At 35.9% G+C, this 22,269-nt stretch overlaps 1 protein-coding gene across 1 annotated transcript in view; it reads right to left on the bottom strand.

Annotated features, from left to right (window-relative positions):
* The window catches only part of LOC128236307 (uncharacterized), a 30,697-nt gene extending 8,708 nt beyond the window's left edge, over positions 1-21,989 (bottom strand). Inside the window, exons 1-18 of the mRNA XM_052951209.1 lie at positions 21,856-21,989; positions 20,729-20,986; positions 20,168-20,318; positions 18,493-19,293; positions 17,417-17,542; positions 16,285-16,397; positions 14,217-14,401; positions 13,634-13,738; positions 12,513-12,644; positions 9,678-9,810; positions 8,941-9,109; positions 7,905-7,978; positions 7,221-7,439; positions 5,809-6,184; positions 5,170-5,311; positions 1,667-4,476; positions 903-1,122; positions 427-545 (exon numbers count right to left, since the gene is read on the bottom strand). Of these exons, the coding sequence (XP_052807169.1) occupies positions 427-545; positions 903-1,122; positions 1,667-4,476; positions 5,170-5,311; positions 5,809-6,184; positions 7,221-7,439; positions 7,905-7,978; positions 8,941-9,109; positions 9,678-9,810; positions 12,513-12,644; positions 13,634-13,738; positions 14,217-14,401; positions 16,285-16,397; positions 17,417-17,542; positions 18,493-19,293; positions 20,168-20,318; positions 20,729-20,986; positions 21,856-21,927 (6,205 nt within the window). The 5' untranslated portion in view covers positions 21,928-21,989. The remainder of the gene's footprint in view (positions 1-426; positions 546-902; positions 1,123-1,666; positions 4,477-5,169; positions 5,312-5,808; positions 6,185-7,220; positions 7,440-7,904; positions 7,979-8,940; positions 9,110-9,677; positions 9,811-12,512; positions 12,645-13,633; positions 13,739-14,216; positions 14,402-16,284; positions 16,398-17,416; positions 17,543-18,492; positions 19,294-20,167; positions 20,319-20,728; positions 20,987-21,855) is intronic.
* Positions 21,990-22,269: the final 280 nt, after the last annotated feature.

A 22,269-nucleotide genomic window follows, 5' to 3' on the forward strand; every position in this document is an offset into this window, starting at 1 on the left:
TGCTGTATATGTACATTTCGTCTCAGGCAACACGTGTACCAAGTTTGACCCCTACTAAAATGGTTTCAAAGCTGTTTATATCCATTCCAAAATACTTCATACTGTTTTAATGTAAATGTCCATAAAAAAACAAAACTTAATATATGTATGAAAGACTGGGACAGCTATCAACCTGTTTTCAGGATTTATTATGCATTTTTATCATCCCTGCTGATACTGTCTTCAGACCTTTGAGGATATAAACAACTCTGGTAACTTTCGCGGATCATTCTTTCACCCATACCGGGAACCTTGTGAAATCCAAAACTGTTGAAACTAACAAGTTGATTATATGTTAAATTGAAGAAAAATAGTGCAACTTAATGAAATTACCAATATCAAAATTCAGTACCAAAATAACGTCTTCCTTATTCATGATATACTGACCAGAGGGTATAGATGAAATCATGGTCTCTACGCTGTCAGACCTCTGGTTGAAGAAAGCCGAGAATGACATGGATGGGGGAAACTTTACTTCGCCGTCATTCTCGTTGTACTTCACTCTCCTGTAAAACAATGCAAATTCAAATTTAAAAGTTGCTTTGTTTAACACAGAAAGTGTTCATTATTTTCTGTACCTGTTCAGTCACCTCAATAAGAGCTGAATAATTTGTGTTAAACACATGAGAAAATTTCAAACTGTGATAAATAGCTTTATTGTGGCATTATTTTCATATTTTATTTTATTGTCCTCCAATGCAGAGCACAATACTAAAAAATTCTCAAGTTTGAGCTTGAATAATAAGTTGATGCTGCCTGTACTCTGCAGGTGAATCGTTAATACATTCCCATTCCATCTTATGATGGGCATAAATTTATTAAGAATTATAGTATTTCAACATGTTCCCATATATCCAGTATACCTCATTTTCTTGGTTTGGTTAAGCAGCAGCTGATGCCTGAAGGTGACTGCCAGTCCATCGCTCAAGTAGAATGCAGCCTTTACAGTGTCCCGCTCGAAGTGGTGATAAGCTAACAGGTTACAAAGGTCTGCATGCTGTGGGCTTGGAGGACGGCAGCTCATTTGGTTGTAAAGGAACTCGAGTGTGCTAAAGATTTCTGCACTGGTTTCACCTTCATTCGCTGAAATTGCAGTCCTCAAAATCAAACATTTCTTGAACTAGCCATAAAATAAGATATATATTTCTGACTCTATGTTTAACTCATCAAGTTAACTATGGACTTGTGATTTACATAAAAGGTTATATAAACACTTCATTTGGGGCTGGTTCACTTAAAGCATTGCTATTCTCTAAATATTCTTTTTGCACATCTAAAATGCTAGAATGAACTAACCCAAACACAGTTAAAAACCTTGAAGGTTAGTTTATTATTCCATATCGGGGGTGAATGAAACAAGGTTTTAAGTGACATAAAGTTAAGTAGCAAATAGAGCCTTTCCGCTCCCCCCCCCCCTCGGACTCTCCATAATTCATTAAAACTACTTCTTTTTGTAATACTCATAATTAATCATATTAATAATTAGAGTTACCTTCTTCTGTTTTCTGCAGCCACATAGTTTTGATAAAACAATTGTTTTCTACATATATTTTAAAAAAACTTTGGAATTTCAAATCCTTTCCTGATAATTTTCAATTAAACTTGAAACCCCTACACCAAAACTTACCCACACATGGTTCAGCATTGGCCCCTTCATCAAGTAGTTCCATAAAGCCCAGTTTCTCCATCATACCCTGTGTAGAACACAGTCGACCACTTCTCATGCTTTCTCTACTACTATCCTCACCTATATCATCTTCCACATCATGCTGATTGTCTGCACCAACTTTTTTATTTGAATTCACCTTGTCTTTGCTCTTTCTATCACTTTTTCGGATTACTGTGTCCTTTTTAGCTTTTGCTAATGTTCCTCTTGCTGCTTTCCCACCTGATTTTACATCACTTCTCATGCTTTCAATTTCATCACATTCATGTGCAATATCCTTTCCCGGTTCCAAACTCATGTCAATTCTACCACCACCATGTACATGACTTCTAATAATTTCAACAGGACTTAATCCTATCTCATTTCCAATATTAGGTAAACATATATCATCTAATAATTCCTCTTCACCTTCAATACAAAGATCAATGTAACTATCTCCATTACTTTTCGCATCTTGATGATCAACATCACTTTCAGCATCTAATGTTCTCAATTCCAAATTCCCCTTACCTAGCTCCGCGCCTGGGTTAAGCATTCTAACACTTTCAGGTTCCTCCGTTTTCCTACTCCTAGCACTTCTTGTTACTCTTTTAACCGGTTTTACTACTTTCTTTTTTTCAGAAACAGCTTCAGGAACATTTAAAGTATCTTTATTTTCTTTATCAGCCTTCTTTTGCTCTGACTGACTTATTGTTTCTTTTGCAGCTGCTTTCTTGGTGACTTTTGTTTTCTTAGTGCTTCCCTTGTTTGAGCCAGTCTCACAGCTAATGCTAGTGTCACTGTCAACCAAACCCTTAGTCTCTTTTACAGTTTCTTTTTTCTTCACAGTTCTCTTCCCTGCTCTGGCTGATCCTTTCACAGACTTTACTGACTTCTGATTTTGTTTCACAGCTGGCGATAGCTCTGTTTCAATGTCATACACATCAATTTCAATCTTGGATTTATCTTTAATACTGTTTTCATTTTGTGTGTTTGATGTTGTCACTTTCTCTTCACTGTTTGTATCTGTTGCCACAACCTCTGAAGGATCAGCATCAGGTGAACTAATTATGATGGACACAGCTTCTTGAGCAGATTTATTCACAGACTTCTTCACTCCTTTTCGACCTTTTGAAGGTTGTTTAGCTGGCTTTACAGTCTGTTGAGAGGTTTTTATATCTTTGAACAATTCTAATTTGATGTCATACACATCTTTTTTAACTGTGAACTCATCTTGTATATTTTCGCTCACTTCTGTAATTTCTTTATCTTCTTCATGCTCTTTTTCTTCATGTATTGTATGCTTACTTTTGAAAAACTTTCTTTTTGAATCTTTTGTTTCCTGTTTTTCACTCTCATTGCCATCATCATCCTGATATATGAAGTTCAGTTTGCAAGCCAGGTTGGCTTTTGTCCCTTGAAGAGTTGATTTTTCTGATTTGATGGTCCTGTTTCTTGGTTCAGTCTTTGCTTTCAACGACTTGGATACTGACGGAGTAATTGGTCGTTTCTTTGGGAAAAATACATCTTCCTCATCATCACTAGCAATGAGTTCATTCAAGTCTCTGATCCTTGTGGCTGGGGTTTGAGCAATACTTGAAGCTGCTGGTTTGACTTTCTTTGTACTAGCAAACACATTCACTAATTGTGAATATACTTTTGGTGTGGCCAAAACATCAGCTACTTTTTTCTGCTTAAGAGGTGTAGCCTTTACTTTTGCAGCTGTAGTTTTACCAATGTCTGCTTTCACAGATGCTGAATCTTTCTTCTCAGATTTTATTTCATCTTCCACTTTCTTAGCTGCATCATCAAACATGACCTTCTTTTGAAGAGTAGCTTTGTCAGCAGTAGCAGTATCATTGTCCTCTTTTGCTTCATCAACATCATCAACCTCTACAGGTTCATTAAAGAGAGTTTTCTTGGAAGAAAGAGGCTCTATGTCTGTCATCATGCTTTCCAAGTTTGTTTGAAGTTTGGAATTCTGCACTTGGCTGTTCCGTACCTGAGATAGAAGAACACTGGATGCCTCACAGAGAGCCAGTCGCGATAGCAACACTGTTCCATGCAAAACATTTGTCAGAAATCCCTGTTTGTCAAGTTCCTGTGTCATTTTCCACAAACTGTTCACTGCACTGAAGTCTTTGCTGTTCAAATGCAATTCCGCCATGATGCAAGTGGCTGTTAAACAGGATGAAAACAGTTCTTGATCTTTTTTAAAACCTCTCCCATTCAATATGCCTTGCCTTGTATCCTCTTCCTTTTCAAGAAATGGTTTGGCATTCAAGTAAGGACCTTTTCTAAAAATGTCATAGGAGTTGTTCAGATGGTTTAAGATTGAAGCAGATTTTTGTGGTAGACCTGCCTGTTTCATGAAGTCAGCTAGAGTCACTCCAGAGATTATACACAGTCTATGCTCAACAGCAGAGCAGCACAAATGATTCTTTTTATCTACCTCTTTCAAACAGCTACAATCAGGTGGCTGTAACTTTTCGAGCTTCTCTTTGATCTCCAAGCTTAGCTCGGTACAATGTCCTATTCTCTCAGGCGTTCTTTTATCTTTTTTCCCTTGATTCTGAGCTCCATTCTTATTTGCCGGAGTCTTGGAGGTATTTTCCACCTTTTTCTCAGTTTCGTCCGCAGTTTTACCCTCATCCTCAGCTTCATTCACCAACGAGCTGAAGTCTGTGTTAATATCAAACACACGAAACATGGGATCTAAAACCGTCATTGCTTTGGAGAAGTTTGCCTCCATTCCGTGGACCTGGAGTTTCTCAGCTAAGAAGAGACAGCACCTAACGAAATACGATCACCAGTTAATAAATGAATAAGAAGAGAACAAGAGAGAAGATGCATGCTGGTCTGTTTCTTTCCATTGATAAAGGGACATAGCTTAACAATTATTAAAGCCTGGTTATACATGTGAATATTGTAACTGTCAACATGTGTACCAAGTTTCATGAATATTTTCAACTCTATGGGTGATTTTAGTTTTTGATTGCAGAGGAAGGAGCCAACAACAATGACACTAAGATTATGACAATACTTAAGTTATCTAATTGTTTTAGACAATCAGTAGAAATGTTGATTTGTTGGAAACACTGCTCAATTAATGTTATGCAACACAGCTATCATCTTTTTAATGAGAGCATTTGGTCGAAGGGTATAACTCAATAAAAATTAAGCTTGAGTTATGTAAATTGTAACACATGCACACATTGTTATTGTAAACATGTGCACCAAGTTTCAAAATATCTTCAATTTTAAATGGTTTTAAGTACTGCTATTTTCATGTAGAAATTTTGAATGATTATCAAATATAGGAAAATACATTAAATGTTTAACATAATGAGGCCGGTGACAAAGATGCCTCCGGACACACAGATCTAGAAAATCTCCATTGTAAATCAAAGATGATTAAAATTGACTAAATATTGAAATGTAAACAAAAACAATTGTTTACAGAAATGATATATATCACCACAAACCAGGCTGGAAGGCAGAGATGGGCGGTGAGGCGTACTCCTATGGAAAGAAAGCAGAAAGCGTCCCGAGGCATTCCCACCATTCGGAAGAGCTGACACAAGTGGTACAGTGACAGAACGAGCTCATATTGGAAGTACCATAAGTCTGCAACATAATACGTGTTTATCAAACATCTCATAATTACTAAATATCATTTACATAAACATCCTTCTTCTTAAAATAAGGACCCAAATTCCAAGTTTTTCCCCAGATAGTCAATCACAAAAGCAACCATCTCAACAAAATAGGCCAACTTGGAAAACTGTCATATTCAAATGACCTTCGCCTGTAGAAACTTGTCAATCAATGTCCATAAAGATCCTCTACTAATCATTATTCACAGTAATCCCTTTATTTAAGCAATGTGTCAGCAGATGGATTTACAATGTTATCTAACGCCCAAATTCAATTTTTCAAGCTAGGGACTCCCATTTAAAACTAAATGTGAATCCTGGGGACCTCCAAAATATCCCATCATTGAGTGTAAACCATGTATTGTAACCCCATATAATCACAAGACTTAAAACCAGAGTGACAGGACCCCCAAGTTTAAAACACTAAGATAAAATTCAGATACAATGGTGTCACATAAATCAACAAACCCATCTTCTTGTCTTTATGCCCTTTTAGCACCCAGTCACAGACAGACAGATGTTGGTGCATGCCCTCGTACGCCAGACTCAGTAAATGACACGCTGTGTTTGATCCATCCACCCCTTGAACCTTGCCCAACTTCAATCCATCTGAATTCACTCCATCTAACTTTGTTCCGTCTGAACTCCTTATGTCTGACTTCACTCCATCTGTCTTTGCTCCGTCTGAATTCACGCCATTTGTCTTTGCTGTAATCGAATTCACGCAAAAACACAGGCACATGGACAGAAGGCGACGTGCAATGCCATCAAACAAGGTTGCTGTTGTACCAACTGATTGGTCCCCCTTAAGGTAGCCTTCCAGACTTTGAACTGCCTTTTCTCTCTGAAAAATGTCAGGTAATTATGCATTTTAGTGTTATTTTCCCACATCATTTTTAGAAGGTTGGGGGCTTGAAATAAAGTGATTTGTTTTCACTAAGTTTTAGTATTTTTTGTGTGTTTTTTTAAACAAGGCATTTAATGCTGGAATTCTGTAATGATGAAGATGATTATATCAAGTCAGAAATACAACAGCTTGGTATCATTTTGGTGATGACTATTCATATACTTCAACCTAAGAAATATGGGAACTAAAATCTATATTGATATTGCAGTGAAAATAAGGGCAGTGAAAACTATCAAGAGCAGTCACAGGAGTAACGAATACCCTTAAATGCCACCTGGACATAGGAATGGCAAGCTATTTCTTTGAAAAAAGGCCATAACTTCGAGGTTATTGTACACTGCAATTCCACTCAAGATGCTTGACCACGAAATGTTGCACTATTAAAATCCATATAGTAATTTATAAGTTACACTGCTTACAAAAAGTTACAATTACAATCTGTCATCTCTACACTGGACCTTGGATTATTGTGCCTTACCATTGTATGAAGTTTAATAAAATTCCATCAACAAGTTATGCTCCAGACAAGAAAAAGTAAAAAGGAACAGTAACTCATGTGATTAGGTGAAATAGTTATTCTTCCTCTACACTGCACTTCATCTCATTGTGCTTGACCATTGTATGAAAGTTTAATTAAATTCCATCCAGAAGTTTTAAAGTTATGGTCCAAACATGAAAAAGTAGCAAAGGGCAATTACTCTGTAATAAGCTAAAATAGAGTTACAGTTCTTGTACACTGCACTTCCTCTCATTACCAGTATGTTCTATCCTCATAGAAAGTTAAAATAAATTCCATTCAGTAGTTTTCTGTTATCCTCCAGATGGTAAATTGCAACAAACTGACCAACCACAGAGTGACTCCAATATATATACTCCTTTCAAACTTTGTTTGTTGGGGTATAATAACATGATCTTTCATCAAAAAAGATAAAAGAAGCAGAGAAAATATATTTTGATATATCTTTGTCATTACCTGTCCTGTGTACATAAAATACTGAGCCCTGACAAGCAGCAGTTGTTTGTTTGCTTCATCTAGCCCACGACCAAACAGGATATCATGTGGCTCTGCATATTGCCCTTGCAGAATGAGACTGGATGCCAGGTGAATTGTTGTCTCCGTAACCCCCTTCTTAAGTTTTTGTTGGCATGCTATGCCCTGGGCTACTCTCATTGTCCGGACAGCCAACTCTGGCTGTAACAAATTGAATTATAATACTATGAGAGCTTAATGAATTTAATGACTACATTTACACAAAGTTATTCAAAAGACACTACAGCTGCCTGACAAAGTAATTCCAATGTGTCTATCCATGCTTCAAATTGGAACAAGGGGCATAAATCAATTATTATTGTAGCCAGAGTTACAGGCCTTCCTGTACATAATGTTGTTGGCAACATGTGTATGTTAAGCAACAAGCCAACAACAGTGCAACTAATGACACCACTCCTTGCAAAAAATGTCTGTTTTCTTGCTAAAAAACAGACAAGCTTAAAAAGATTCCATCATTTTGTGCTAAACTGAACAACACTGAAATAACTTGACATAAAATGTTCTTCATTACAATACAACTATCCATGCACCAGTCAAAATGGACCAGTCCATATTGTGCAAATTATACTGATAAAATATGAAAATGCAATGAAATCTGAAACTCACCTGTAGCAGAAGGTTGAGTCGTATGCCGCACTGCAAGATGACTTCCCAGTGTTGTTGCAAGTATTTGGATACTGCTGTAAAAGACACATGAAAACCATAAATATGGCATTAAACCAGGGATCGAAAATAAGAACAAGGCTGAATCCAGCTGGGCTTGTGAATGATTTTGTTTTGTTAATTTTTTTATACAAGAGCACAATTAAATGCATAGGGCTATTCCCGTAAAACATATACCCCACGAGTGAAGGAAATTATTTAAATAGTATATGGGTGGGTAGTGATGTTCCGATGATCGATTATAATCGAAAATCGATTGGTTGGGCCTGAAATCGGCGACAATCGATAGTATTTAGTTATAATCGATTATCGAAAAAAAAAAAAATTGTAAGTGTTCAGATGTTATCTTTAACAATATGGCTGATGAAAGCCACAATGCGCAAGGAAATGAACTTTTTTTATACAACAACACTTAATAACTTCAATCATAGACATAAGGTATATGCATATAATGATTAAGAGTTTAATATTGTACCTGAATAAAACTACAACTCAGGTACTATCTAGCATTTTAAAAACCGATTGTACTATCGATAATCGGTTACTTGAGTGGAACCGATCATCGATAGTAAAATTGCAACCGATTCCCAACACTATGGGTGGGAGTCTTTTTTTGCTATTTGGGTCCTGAAAGGGTAAATTTGCTTCTATAGGAGGGTGGTATATATTTTTTTTTTTAAAAGTGCCTTCTCAGCGGGGGTTATATGTTTGAATGGAATAGCCCTTAAGATAATCAAATATTTCATTCGTTTAAACTACAACATGAAAAAAGATTAAGAATTCTAACAAACTCTACATATTTAATAGTTGAAACCTAATAATACTTTAATTATTCACTGCCCAATACAATGTACCCTTTTGTTCCTCAACACCCTGTCCCTTTTCTGCAGCACCCTGTCCTTTTTATAACCGGGCTTAAACCCTAGACTAGGGTTGGGAATGACTATAGAATAAGAAATATGCTCCACTCTCCACTCACCTTGCGTAGATGCCCAATGATTAGCGCCTTGTTCCCAGAGCTCAAGGGCCTTTGTGATGTTTGCTAGGTACTTCTCCTGGGTTGAAAGTGGCACTAGCTCCCTCATCTCGCGATTTGAGTTAAACATAGAGACACCCTCGACCCCTACATCAAGCTTAACCTGCTTTGTCTGAAGTTTTCAAACACAAGAATGATACTTCAAATACCGTTTAATCAGTTACTGAAATATAAACCGGTTTGCCATTTCCATCAAGTGCACCAGCAAGAGTTGTTTTGTTAAATGAAAATTAAAAGACTTTAGTTAATAATTATTTTTTTATAAAACTTGATTGCGACAAAAGCTGATAGCTTATAGAATTTTAATCAAACAGTGTTTTTGATAGAAACCAATACTGATGTCTGTTATGACGTCATGAGAAAGTGCCACTGGTTTAGGCTTCAAAACTCCAACCATTAGAGAGTTTTGACTACTACACTATCAAAAGTTTTTTAATTTTTTTAAAAACATGACTGCGAACAAAAATTGAAATAAGACCTTTGGATAATAAGCTTGAATTGTTACACTAGTGCTTGGCGCTAAACATTTTAACATGCCCTGCTATATGAAATCCAGAAATAGAGCAGATGAAATCCAGAAATAGAGCAGACAAGTATTTAATCAGTTCAGAGCTTAAGTATTTAATCAGTTCAGAGCTTGCCGGCTTATGGTAATTTCATCCACCGCAAAAAGATTATACCTTATCATTGATGTCTGCGTTGTGTTGGAGGAGGTACTTTATAAAGTAGTAATGTCCCAGGAGCAGGCTCATCTCAGCAGTTGGTGACTCACCAATCAGCATTTTAGCTTCTTCTGCAATATCTTCTACTGACCTGTCAGTAACATGATGGAATTGTGAAAATTTGCAAAAATAAAACCATTAAAGAATGTTTGTTTTAACTTATCTAAAAACAATTGTGAAGAAAGTTATTTCAACTAAAATGCTAAGTCACTCTCATTGGCACAATGTTTTGAACAAGAGTGTTTTCTTGAAATGAGGAGGAAACAAGAGTTTCTCTGCCCTGTTGACCACCTAACAAACTCACACACAAATTTTTTAGCTCTTTGCAGTTAAAATATACAGAAAACTGTGTTATAAAAATGCCTGTCCTGCCCAGAGAAATTTTTAAACAATTAATTTAAATATCAATTACAAAAGTGATGACCGTTAAGGTACCAGAAGTATATAAATCACGGTGATGATGCAAAGCGGATTCTTTCCATCCACATTTTTCATTTTCGGGTTCTATCCGGCAACGATGCATATTCTCTCCGTCGTGTTTACATTAAAAAGTGGAATGCCGAATTGTAAATCGGTGAAAATAACAACAAGTGCTGTAATTATGTTTGTGGTTTTATACCTAAAGAATAACTCCATCAACTATCGACAAACAAACACAAAAATGAAAGCCCCATATCTTTTTATTCATCTAAACGAATGAAAATAAAACAGCGATCATAATTCTGACAGCAAATAGCATGCAAACGAAACCTTAATATTTTCTTACTTTCATCTATTTACATCCTGATAATTACGTTTATCTTTTCAAATAATGTATCGAAGTAGGTATACCGGTAGTTTAATTTCTTGCTTCTGTATATACTCTTTGCGATAAAAAGTGGAAATAAAGTCCTCCCTTGTCGGTTCAGCGGAGCTTTGGATTCTATCTTTTATGAGTAGTTGTATAGAAATTTGGGCACCGGATATATTTTGACACTCGCACCAGGTTCTATCCAAGATTTGAAATTGCTTTTTTTTGTTTGTTTGTTTTCAGCCGGAAAAGAAGATCAAATCAACAAATATATCATTCCCAGGCATTCTAATGACATAAACAACAAAATATACTAATAACTTGTTACTCTTAAGATACGGGATTAGATCATCTTGTATGAATAAATATGGAGCAAAATCCAAAATCCTTAATTCACATATGAGAGTTACAAAGTCTTGAGAATTATTTGCTTATACTATTTAAAGTAAATAATAACTTAATGCTTCTTTGCTGTTGCCTGAAAACAAATGATTATTTTTTGTTTGGTTTCGATTGTTGCAACAAGACCGTTATTTTTGGAGCATAGTTGCTAATTAACAAAAGTCCTGAAAAGAAACAAATTGTTGATTAGTTTTAACTACTATCCATTTAGTCATTAATTGGCTTTATTACGTGAATCTAGAAGCTGATGCATGCGCATGTGCACGGGCAAATATAAAGGCATGCACGAGACTTGTACAATTTCTACATTGCAATACTCCCTGGGCCATAATCTGTAAACTAAAATAATTCATCCCCACATACAATAACACACTTTTATTGATTACTTTTATTTTGCATAATTTTAATTCATCTTCCCTTTTAATGACTGTTTTCCTATATCAGGAAAAGGCATCATGATTATATAATTACAGTAACAATGTTTATGAATATAGAACTCATGCCATATTTGCGACACAAATGAGCAGTGAGTTAAACTAATACCTTAAATACACTTCTAAGTATCAGACTTAGACTAAAGAATTGTTTCTGCATGTGTAAAAGGCAACCTGATATACCTAGCACCCCCACTCCCGAACAGGGAGTGCCTTCGAGTATATGATAAATATATGTTTTGCAAACGTTATATTTGACCTAAGTGTCACGACCCTTCTTTTACGTTTGAGACTGCTACAATAAACACAGATTTTTCTTTTTCAGCCTACTCTAGGCCCAACCCTTTATTCGGTCGAGCATACCAGAGTATACCCTTACTAAATACACACACAATCCTCTAGCCTCTAACTTACAGACTCCAAAACAATATAACATGTAACGTGCCAGTAGAATCCGGTGACCACAAACCCTGGATTCCGTTGCCGTGTTAAATCGAAAAAAAGTTCTTAAAACCCGATAAAACAATGAATTTAGTTTAACTTGAAGCATGATTCTAAGGATAAAACTGCTATGCATTCATATAATATGTTAGAATAAGTAATATTTCAAAAATAGAAACAAAAAACACTGTTTCTGCTCGTCGCCTACGTTTTTCATGTACAATTTCTTCATTGTTTTTGGTTAATTTGACACGACATCCCTTAAATAGAAATAGATTTACATTCACTAATAATATGGTCATTCTTTAAAAAGAAGATATTTTCCTAAATCCAAAACGATAACAGTAACAATGCGAAGAAAATACTGAGATGTACTGAACTTTGTTGCGATGTTATGGATAGTATCCACATCGGTGCCGGATAGAACCAGCAAATGAAAAATGTGGACGGAAAGAATCCGCTTTGCATCATCACCGTGTAAATGTCAGGTGTCAAATTTTACACATTCAGAGATTGTGCCATTCCACCATTTTCTTCATGGAATAGTAGGCCTTCAGCTAAAGATAAGGACATCAGTACAAAATAAAACAGACTTAAGGGGATGGTCCTATTTGATAGTGCCTTCTAGGGGTGGAATAGCCCTTAAATGTCTTAGTTCTTATTTATAGTATGATTCAAACAGAACTGCGACCAAAAAATATGGCTGCTAGTAAATATTGTCATCACCTGTCTTTATATGATGTGCCATTAACCAACATGCTCTCTGCTACTTCGATCAAGACCTCAGCTCGCTCATTGTCCAAGAGTTCAATGTCAAGGCATTCAGACAGCACGTAGAACTCGGCTTCAAAGTTTCGCCTGAAACACGGATAAAGCAAGCACTGACTGCATGACCAATGAGATCATCTATTTTTAGTTAATACTGGGCAGATTTTTTTGGAACTTTGCAAACAAACTTGATTAATGACATTGTTGTTAACTTTTAAACATGAAATATTTGATTATGTGCTCACATATTTAAATATAAACATGTACAGCTGAAACAGTGTGTTTATACCACGTGATAAATTGCATCATAAATGCTACGTCGGAAGGCAATATTTTGTTTTTCGAATGAAGACTTTAAACAAAGATTACTTTCCTATTTTTTTCACCATTTTAAATGAAACATAGTGCAGTCTATGCCGCTTACGGAGCCCTGCCTTCAGTCGTTTACCAGAGTTTGATTGAAAGTTTAGTTTCTTACAACACTTCGACAAACCTTTTCACAATACGGCCGTCTGACAGAGCACTGTCAAACATTATTTTGGAAACAGGTCTGTCGAAGTGTTTGATAAAAGTAATCACCTTATGAAACTCCGGTAATAGAACGAAGGCGTGGCTTTTTAAGTGGCATAGACTGCCCTTTGTTTTATTTAAAATGGTGAAGTAAAAAAAAGTTATCTTTGATTTAAGTCTTTATCTTAAGCAAAATGTTGCCTTCCGACGTAGCATATATGACATAATTTATCATGTGGTATACACACACTGTGAATCAGTTGTCTCAAATACAGAATATCACGAGTATATCCATTAAAATTCCAGAGTTCTGAGCAATTGACCCACAGTTATTTATATATATCTGTCTTGTCATGAGCCCTAGAAAAATGGCATGTATTAAAAAAATATGCTTTTGAATACATAATTCATAGTAGGAGTTGATAAGAGTTTGATGAATTCTTGGTAATAAATTGTTAGCATTAATGTGCCTTGATAAAGACAACAAACTTGTCTAATGCTGAAGAGTTCCTTTCTAAACACTGAAATTGTTTAATATATTCTCATTTGTTGCATGTTACTTCTCTTACTTGGTTCCCTGCAGGAGATTCCGGTACTCAGCAAACAACACGTCTTTCTCCGTCAAGCTACCAGGGAGGGATTCGTGCACGCTTTTCACAGCTGATAAAAAGGTCCTGTAAAACACAATACACTGCCCATTTTTCTCTACATATTTTATTCTTATTGGTCAACAACAAAACATATCAAGTAGGAGATCTCATAAATGTTTAAAGAGACTCGCTCATGTTTTTGGATCAAAATTGTTTTTTTCACGGTAATGCATATGAACACACTATATAATTATTTTACTCTGATGATGAAATTACAGAAAAAAATACAATTAAATATAAAAAACAACTGGTTTTAGCTGTCATCGAAGTTGGACTTTAGGATGAACAAACCCGAATTCTTATACTATTGCTTGGCATCAATTTTTTTAACAAGCCTGCTATATATATTATTCAGAATTTGAGCAAGCCCGGAATACATATTACAAGTGCAGGGCTTGCGGGCTTGTGTTAATTTCGACCACTGGTTTTAGTGGGGAGCAAACCCAAGCCGGTACAGTAAAAAGAAAATGGAAAACTGACAATAAATCCCTCTTTATCTTACGTCATCCTGAATTCATCCTGCTCCAAGGAAATTGCGCTCAATTTTAGCTTAGCCCAGCAGTATGTGACAGTTGTGAGGCCTGCTGGGTAAGCCATCAATGTTTCAACGGCTAACGTACTTCCCTCTAACCATTTACGTCCTTTCTCTGTAGCAAGAACCTGCATTTCGTACATTTGCAGGCTTGCCTAGAAAATAAATCATAGTAGGAAATAGCAAAAAATTGGCACTATACATACATCAAAAAGTGTTGATGCTTCATTCTTTAGGAATTCATGAGTAATTTATTTTTAACTAAGGCCAAAATTTGAACCCAATACTTAGTCCTGTTTGCGAATTCAGCTTGTATCATTTGTTTTGACTGAATACTTCAGCTCCCATTTAAAAAAAAATGAAAATTTTAATCAAGATTGGAACTAGGGGTGAGAGAGGTCACGTAGTATTGGTGTCCACCTCTCACCCAAGAGGTCGTGGGTTTGATCCCAACCAGGGGTACTTTCTCATGGCCTCTCAAAAATGACACTGGACTGGTTTCTGCCCAGGAAACGGACTCGAGAGTTGAGTCTATAAGCTACATGTATCAGCTTTCTTCACAATCAAGCTTAAATAAATTTGTATATATTAAATATAGACTGAATATCTCATGATAGACAGACTGAATATCCAATAATAGACAGTTTTTGTAGAGATTTTGGTCCAATATCCAGCTAAAAACGGTATCCACATAAAGTTCTATTTGACAATAATAACTAGAACTGTCACAGGAGTGACGAATACCCCCAAATGCCGCCTGGACACAGGAATGGCAAACCATTCCTTTGAAAAGAGGCCATAACTCCAAGGTTACTGCACACTGCATCTTCTTTTATCATGCATGTATTGTTTTATTTAAATCTGTTGAGTAATTTAGAAGTTACACTGCTGACAAGAAAAACTAGCTGATGTTCTACCTGATCTCTTCTGGAATAAGACATCTAGAGCATTCACGAGCTTTTCTTCCAACACGATCATCATCAAATTTTACAAGTACATATTTGGGCTTGAATGCATCCTTATCCACCTGGGAATAAATCCCGGGACTGTTCCTGTAGCCGAATTAACAAGTCCATCTGACAGGTCAATATTTGTAGTAAGCACTACTGTGGCAAATATGCCATACTTAAGTTCTGCTGGTATTCCACTGGCATCTGGTTCAAATGAAGCATGCTGGATTTGTTTTGTTTGTTCATCTTTCCAAGTGTCAATTACTTTTAAGGTAAATATTTGCTCATTTAGTTTTTGAAGGAACTATCGAACTTGACCTGTATCTTCTGATGTTACACCTATGTACCAAAAAATGTTCAAATCTGTCAAGCCTTTCATGAGTTAGCGTCTGGAAACCATTTTTCTATTTTTAGTAACAGTGACCTTGACCCTACCAGCCCCAATATCGAACTTGATCTGTATCTTCTGATGTTACACCTGTGTACCAAAAATTGTTCAAATCTGTTTAGCCTTTCATGAGTTATCGTCTGGAAACCGTTTTTCTTTTTCAGTAACAGTGACCTTGACCTTGGCCCTACCAGCCCCAATATCGAACTTGACATGTATCTTCTGATGTTACACCTGTGTACCAAAAAAATTTCAAATCTGTCAAGCCTTTCATGAGTTATCATCCGGAAACCGTTTTTCTATTTTTAGTAACAGTGACCTTGACCTTGGCCCCACCAGCCCCAATATCGAACTTGACCTGTATCTTCTGATGTTACACCTGTGTACCAAAAATATTTTCAAATCTGTCAAGCCTTTCATGAGTTATCGACCTAAAATCGTTTTTCTATTTTTAGTAACAGTGACCGTGACCTTGGCCCCACCAGCCCCAATATCGAACTTGACCTGTATCTTCTGATGTTACACCTGTGTACCCAATTTTTTTTAAATCTGTCCAGCCTTTCATGGGTTATCGTCTGGAAACCATAAAAACTGACAGACCGACCAACCGACAAGCTCACTCATATATACCCCCTCAAATTTCGTTTGTGGGGGTATAATTAAAACCAGCTGCATTCACACTGCCTAGAAAGGGGAATACCTTTTTGCCACATTTCCCCATCTGGTTGACACTGATTTTACAGTAGATGGCCTGGTTAGAATACTGGTTGTACACACTTGCATGGTTTGCCATGGGTGCCATCAAACACTCAGCTGTGCAAATAGAAAAGACAAATATACATATACATTCAGAAACATTCTTGCTCAGTCCTGATTGCCATTGGTGCCAATTGGTTTAAATTGATGTTTATCCAAATTGAGGCTTCTGACTTTGGGGATCAAGCTAGACTATTTTGTTTGTCTCTTTGCCTATTAAATTCTACAATATATATATAGAGAATGTTGCTCCTGTTTTAAATGGCTTATTTAATGGACAAGGGAAATCGATGCCCTAGTGGTCAAAATAAAATATGACCCAATAATCAGAAAGCCTAACAATTTTTTATGTAAACATCCCATTCAAGATGTCAAGGGCCTTAAATCATCTTGCCTACTATCGCTATAAATATATCAAGTCATTAACACTCACCTGTGCTCTATGAGTTTATGTGATTCAGTCTTACATGTGATCTTATGAGTTAATGTGTTTGGTCTTACCTGTGTTTTGTTGGTACAAATCAACGTGTTCAGTTCTACCTGTGTTCTGTCGGTAGGAGTTTATGTGATTCAATCTTACCTGTGTTCTGTTGGTATGAGTTCATGTGAATCAGTTTCATTTGTGTTCTGTTGGTACAAGTTTATGTAAATAAGTCTCACCTGTGTTCTGTTGGTACAAGTGAATGTGTTCCGTCTTACTTGTGTTCTGTTGGTACAAGTTAATGCGAATCAGTTTCACCTGTGTCCTGTTGGTACGAGTATATGACTTTGTGTTCGGTCTTACCTGTGTCCTGATGATACGAGTTTATGTGAATTAGTCTCACCAGAGACTGTTGGTATGAGTTCATGTGATAAGTCTCATCTGAGGCTGTGTTCTGTCGGTACAAGTTTATGTGTTCAGTCTTACCTTTTTCTTTTGGTACGTTTTTTTGTTGTGAATTAGTTCCACTGGTGGTCCGGTGGTCCATGGGTACATGAACATGTGATCCAGTATCATCAGTGTTCTTCCAGTACAAGTTTATTAAATTTAGTCTCACCTGTGTGGTCGATACAATTTAATGTGTTATGGGTCTCACCTATGTTCTGTCTGTACGAGTTTATGTAACTCGCTGGAAGCATTTTATACTTGTTCAGACTTTCTTCGAACAACCAGAAGGTCTTGAGAAATTCTTGACTAGCTTCCCCTTCCTCCTTGCTTTTTTCTAGATAATAAATGGAATAAGTATACCCATGTTAGCATTAAAGAAAGTCTGACGATTGCTAAAATCACAAGAAGGTAATTGAATATAAAATAAGAATGCAAATAACAAACAAGAGTGCTGAAGAGAGAACGAGAATGATTGCCTGTTGAATCTATAATTTGATCTGTAAACAATTTACATGAATAAACTTAGGCCAAATAAGTAAAATGTTGTAGATATGGTTTCCAAAATGACCATTTTTTTAAGTGATGCCAATCATTAATATTACATTTTATTATTTGAAATATAAATTATGTGGCACTTTTGTTTGTACAACGATATACTGATTACATGTATTGTGTTACTTTCTTAGCAACATCAATGTCAGGATGTGTTTGTATGTAAACAATTCATTGAATAATGATAAAATATTTTTTCAAAATAAAAAAAAATCCTCAGCGACCTAGCCTGTTTGTTATTATCAGCATGTAACAATAACCATAGTAACGTTGTTTTGTTTGACCTTACTGTTACAACTGTTTCTGGAATTAAATTTCTTTGAACATATTTTCTAAAACATTTCTCTATAAATCCAATTTTCTGTTGATTCATGCACCTTGTCATTGGAGGAGCTTTGTTTTGGCTAGGCCTAAACAATAATGGTTCAGTTAGGGTAACATCCTTTTCAAAAACAGAAGGGTAGGTACCGGTAGACTTTTTATTTTTTCAGTTTTTTTACATGGCTTTATGTAAGAATGATATTGTCATCATTTGAGAACTTTTGGTGTTAAAGTTATTTCCTGTAAAAAGCTTTAAATACTTTAAACTACATATTAGAACACATAATTAACTTTTTTTACCAACTGACTATAAAATCAGCAGGGTCAGCACCTATTTCGTAGGTACATGTGTAATGTCGGGTAACCTGAACAATGGATATTTTTTTAGGCCCTAGGTAAAAATATTCGCACCTGTGGCTAGTGTGAGAGTCATGAGCATCTGCAGCCTTCTGAAGTACAGTTGACAGCTCCACGTTTGTAGCTTAGACACCATGTCATCATCCGCCTTATCTGCTTGACCAATTCTTTCAAAGTGTTCCACACAATTTCCCACAACACACTGTGCTTGCTTTATAAAATAGGTCAGATCTTTAATGCCTGTCAGATCAGATGCAAATCGTTTCGAAACTTTACGACCACAATTCTGTACTATCTGTGTTAAACACAGAGCTAGCACGTACTCCTCTTCAAAAAGACGTTTCTCCTTAGCAAATTGTCCTATTTCAGTACCAAGGTTTTCCAAATCCAAGCCAAGTTTGCAATCTGATGATGATGAACTGTTTTCTCCTAGTTTGTGTAAGGAAACATACAGCTTTAAAACTCTTGTCAATAGGGGCATAAGTGAATGGTTAAATTTCTCGGACTGATTTGAGATCATATTTTCTGCTCTTTCTACTTCCGATACCTTCAAACAAAAATCCACAAAGTTCACTTCTAAGCCGAGAGCCGAAACTCTTATCTCATCCTGTTCCTCTTCAATACCGGCTGAATCCGCTATCGATCTTTTGGCTGTATAAAATAAATCTTCAAAAAAATCCACAACAATCTCTATAGATGAAGTGGTTGCCCACTCTGGGTGTTCTTTCACGTTCTTGTGATAAAATGCAGTGACACGAGAAACCTTCTCCAAAGCTTTGCTATGCTCTCCGTAGCACTGCATCAAGAAAGTGACTGCACATTTTCTCAGCTGGAGTTCATTCAGAAAATCATTTTCTGAAATATAAATGGTGCATTCTTTTCTTTTTTTAATAAAATTGATTAAGTTTATTTTATTTAAAGATTTTAAACAAAAATCTAAAACAGTATTATTACGGCAATGCTACAAAAGAAAATGGTGCTGTTCGATAAACTCAAGTACTCAGAGAAAACCAACTGTACTTGTCTGGCTTGGTGAACACCTTGGTATCCAGAAGGTACATACCTGTACTATTTTTGACTAGGTGTTAACTTGATATCCTAGAGGAAAAGGCCAAAAAAAACAAAAACATTGTGAAGTTATGACTAAATCTTTTTAAAAAAACAGGAAGGGTATGAAGAATTAAACAAAAATATGATTCTTTAGGTAAATATTAAAAAGTTGTTGTCATCATTGGGGAATGGCATTTAAAAAACTTTTTAAACTACATATTAATGCACCAGTCAATTGTAACCACTGCCCCCCCAGGTCCGGGGGATACCGGGGAAATGGGCAGTGTTTTTACCTTTCAGGTGGCCCCGCAGTACCGGGTGAATGTGGTGGTTTTGTCTTCACGCAAAAGATAGCGGGGAATGGGCCTTACCTAGGGTCTCTTGTGTGCAGGGGCATTTGGCGGGGATTTTACCATCAGTTCGTCCCCACAGGATTTTACCTGGGGTTGGCTGGACCGAAAGTCAAAGTCCCCGCTATTCCCCAGACCTGGGGGGGCTGTGGTGACAGTTGACTGGTGCATAAACCACACAGTTGTTTTGTTATATTTTTTTACATTTACATTTTTTTAACTGAAGGACTATTAAAACTGTAGGGTTGGGTGCCTATTTTGTAGAAAGGTAGGTAACAAAAACCAGAAGTATTTTTTTTATATAATACAGGCTCTAAACCAATACAAACCTGAACAGCCAGATTTGAAGAGAGCGACAGAGGCATTCCACAAACAGGCGAACAAGAAAGATGAACCACTTTCAAATTTCCTGTATACATTATAGTGTTCCAACATAACTATTAGATCTTCGGACAGCTTTAAGGTGGCAACAATGTGTTCCTGAAGTATAAATTCAAAAGCCAGTAACAAAAATTAAATCAAGGTGTGTTTTTTTCTGACTAAAAGTTGCTGAAATTCTGCCTAATTCTAGTTGCTAAAACAATCTTTTTTCCCAAGTTTATGTGAAACAAAACACCCATTTTTATATATTTTTTTTAAATATTTAAGTGTTGTTGTTTTTTAATAAAATAAAATTGGACACCTAAACAATTTTGTTTGGAAAAGCTGGTGTTTTCTAAAAGAAACAAACTTGATCTCTTTTTGGCATTAAGGTTTATTTCTAGCCAAATATTACATTACACATCAACCAAATCTTTAACTTATTTTTGAATACCTCAATCTGTTACTTAATTAATTCCTAAAACATTTAAGGAACTTGAGAAAGTGTTCGGATGATTTAAAATTCAAACCTTTGACTGTGCTACACCTTCCACAATTTTGCACAACAGTTGTGGCACGAGGCTGGCTTTGTCTGGGGGAACATGGTCCATATATTTTGTGTAGTATTTGCTACAGGTTACGGAAATTTCAAGTGCTTGAGCCAATCTCCTTTTCTCACACACACTTGCCAGATGAGAAACAAGGGCATGCATCCATGTCTGTATGCATGAAATGTGATTTTGAAGCACTTTGTTGTCCAGTGCAGTAACATCTCCTTTCAAAACATCCTAATGAGAATAAAAGAAAATCCATTAAAACAGAATAAATAAAAACGAGCGGCATTGCAGGCTTTCTGGTTTTGTTGTTTATTTCAGAAGGCTTCAAAGAACTTCTTCTGTCAACCTAAAATTTGACCCCTTTTGAACACCTCATTCTAAGCCTATAAAAATAGTATTTAAATATTTAATTCATATATTTTTTTTTATTCAATTTAATTTTTTATTATTTTACAGAAGAGCTGAAATTTATCATCAATAATGTTTACTCAGAAATAATCAGGAGAATATATCGGTTACACTTCAAAACGGGTCCAAGAACTACTCGCCTATTGGTATAGACAATAACATTCGCATTATATTCACTGGTATTTTAACAGGACAACCCAGAGGATTATTTTGACACAGAAATTGGGGGAAAATATATACTTTTAAGGTTTGGAATGGTGCCGAAATTTTGCCCAAAAGTCAATAGAAAAACCAGACTTAGATATCATATATTATACAAGAATCAAGCTTTAATGATTCACATTATATGAAACACAATTGATACACTACTCTATTGGTTAATATTAATTTTATTGTAGGCTTCAATTGATCAGGTATGTGTACGGACAAGGACCAAAAACAAATCCTACACCCAGTACCAGGTACGGTTAAGTTGCAGGAAAAATACTCGGAAAGCTATCAACATACACAACTTAAGAATCTTCTTTCTGCAATAAATTGGCAATAAAAATAATATTTCATAACAAAATATCGACACAAAGAAACATATATAAACTGAGAAGGATTATTCCTTTATAGTAATAATGAATATTTTAGTAGACATTTTGTCGCGAATTTATGTGACTTTTCGATTTAAAGGTGATGAACAATACCTCTATGTTGTTTGCTACACCAGTGAGGTTGCATGAACTAATTGCTTTTAATATAGATTTAGCAAGAGCCATTGCTCATATTAGATTTAAAATAATTGCCAATTAATAGGGGCAAAAACACAACTTTGTTTTGAAATGACCGCCCATCCGGACGGAGTGCGAAAAAATATTGCATGTGGAAATCAGTCTCATGACTTATGGCGGGAAAAGGTGTCAATTAAGCAGACGGCATGTCATTTCCCCAATACTGAACGTTTTCTTGTAACTTTAATCCGATGCATTTTCAATGTATCTACTGCATCAGATACAACACAGACTACCGAGTATCAGCTCATAAATATAATCGAGGTATTGTCTAAGTAGACACGTTCAAGATAAAAAATAGTTTTTAGTCTAATCAGATCCATGCCCATG

This window comes from Mya arenaria, chromosome 5, assembly GCF_026914265.1.
Source record: "Mya arenaria isolate MELC-2E11 chromosome 5, ASM2691426v1".
NCBI lineage: Eukaryota > Metazoa > Mollusca > Bivalvia > Myida > Myidae > Mya > Mya arenaria.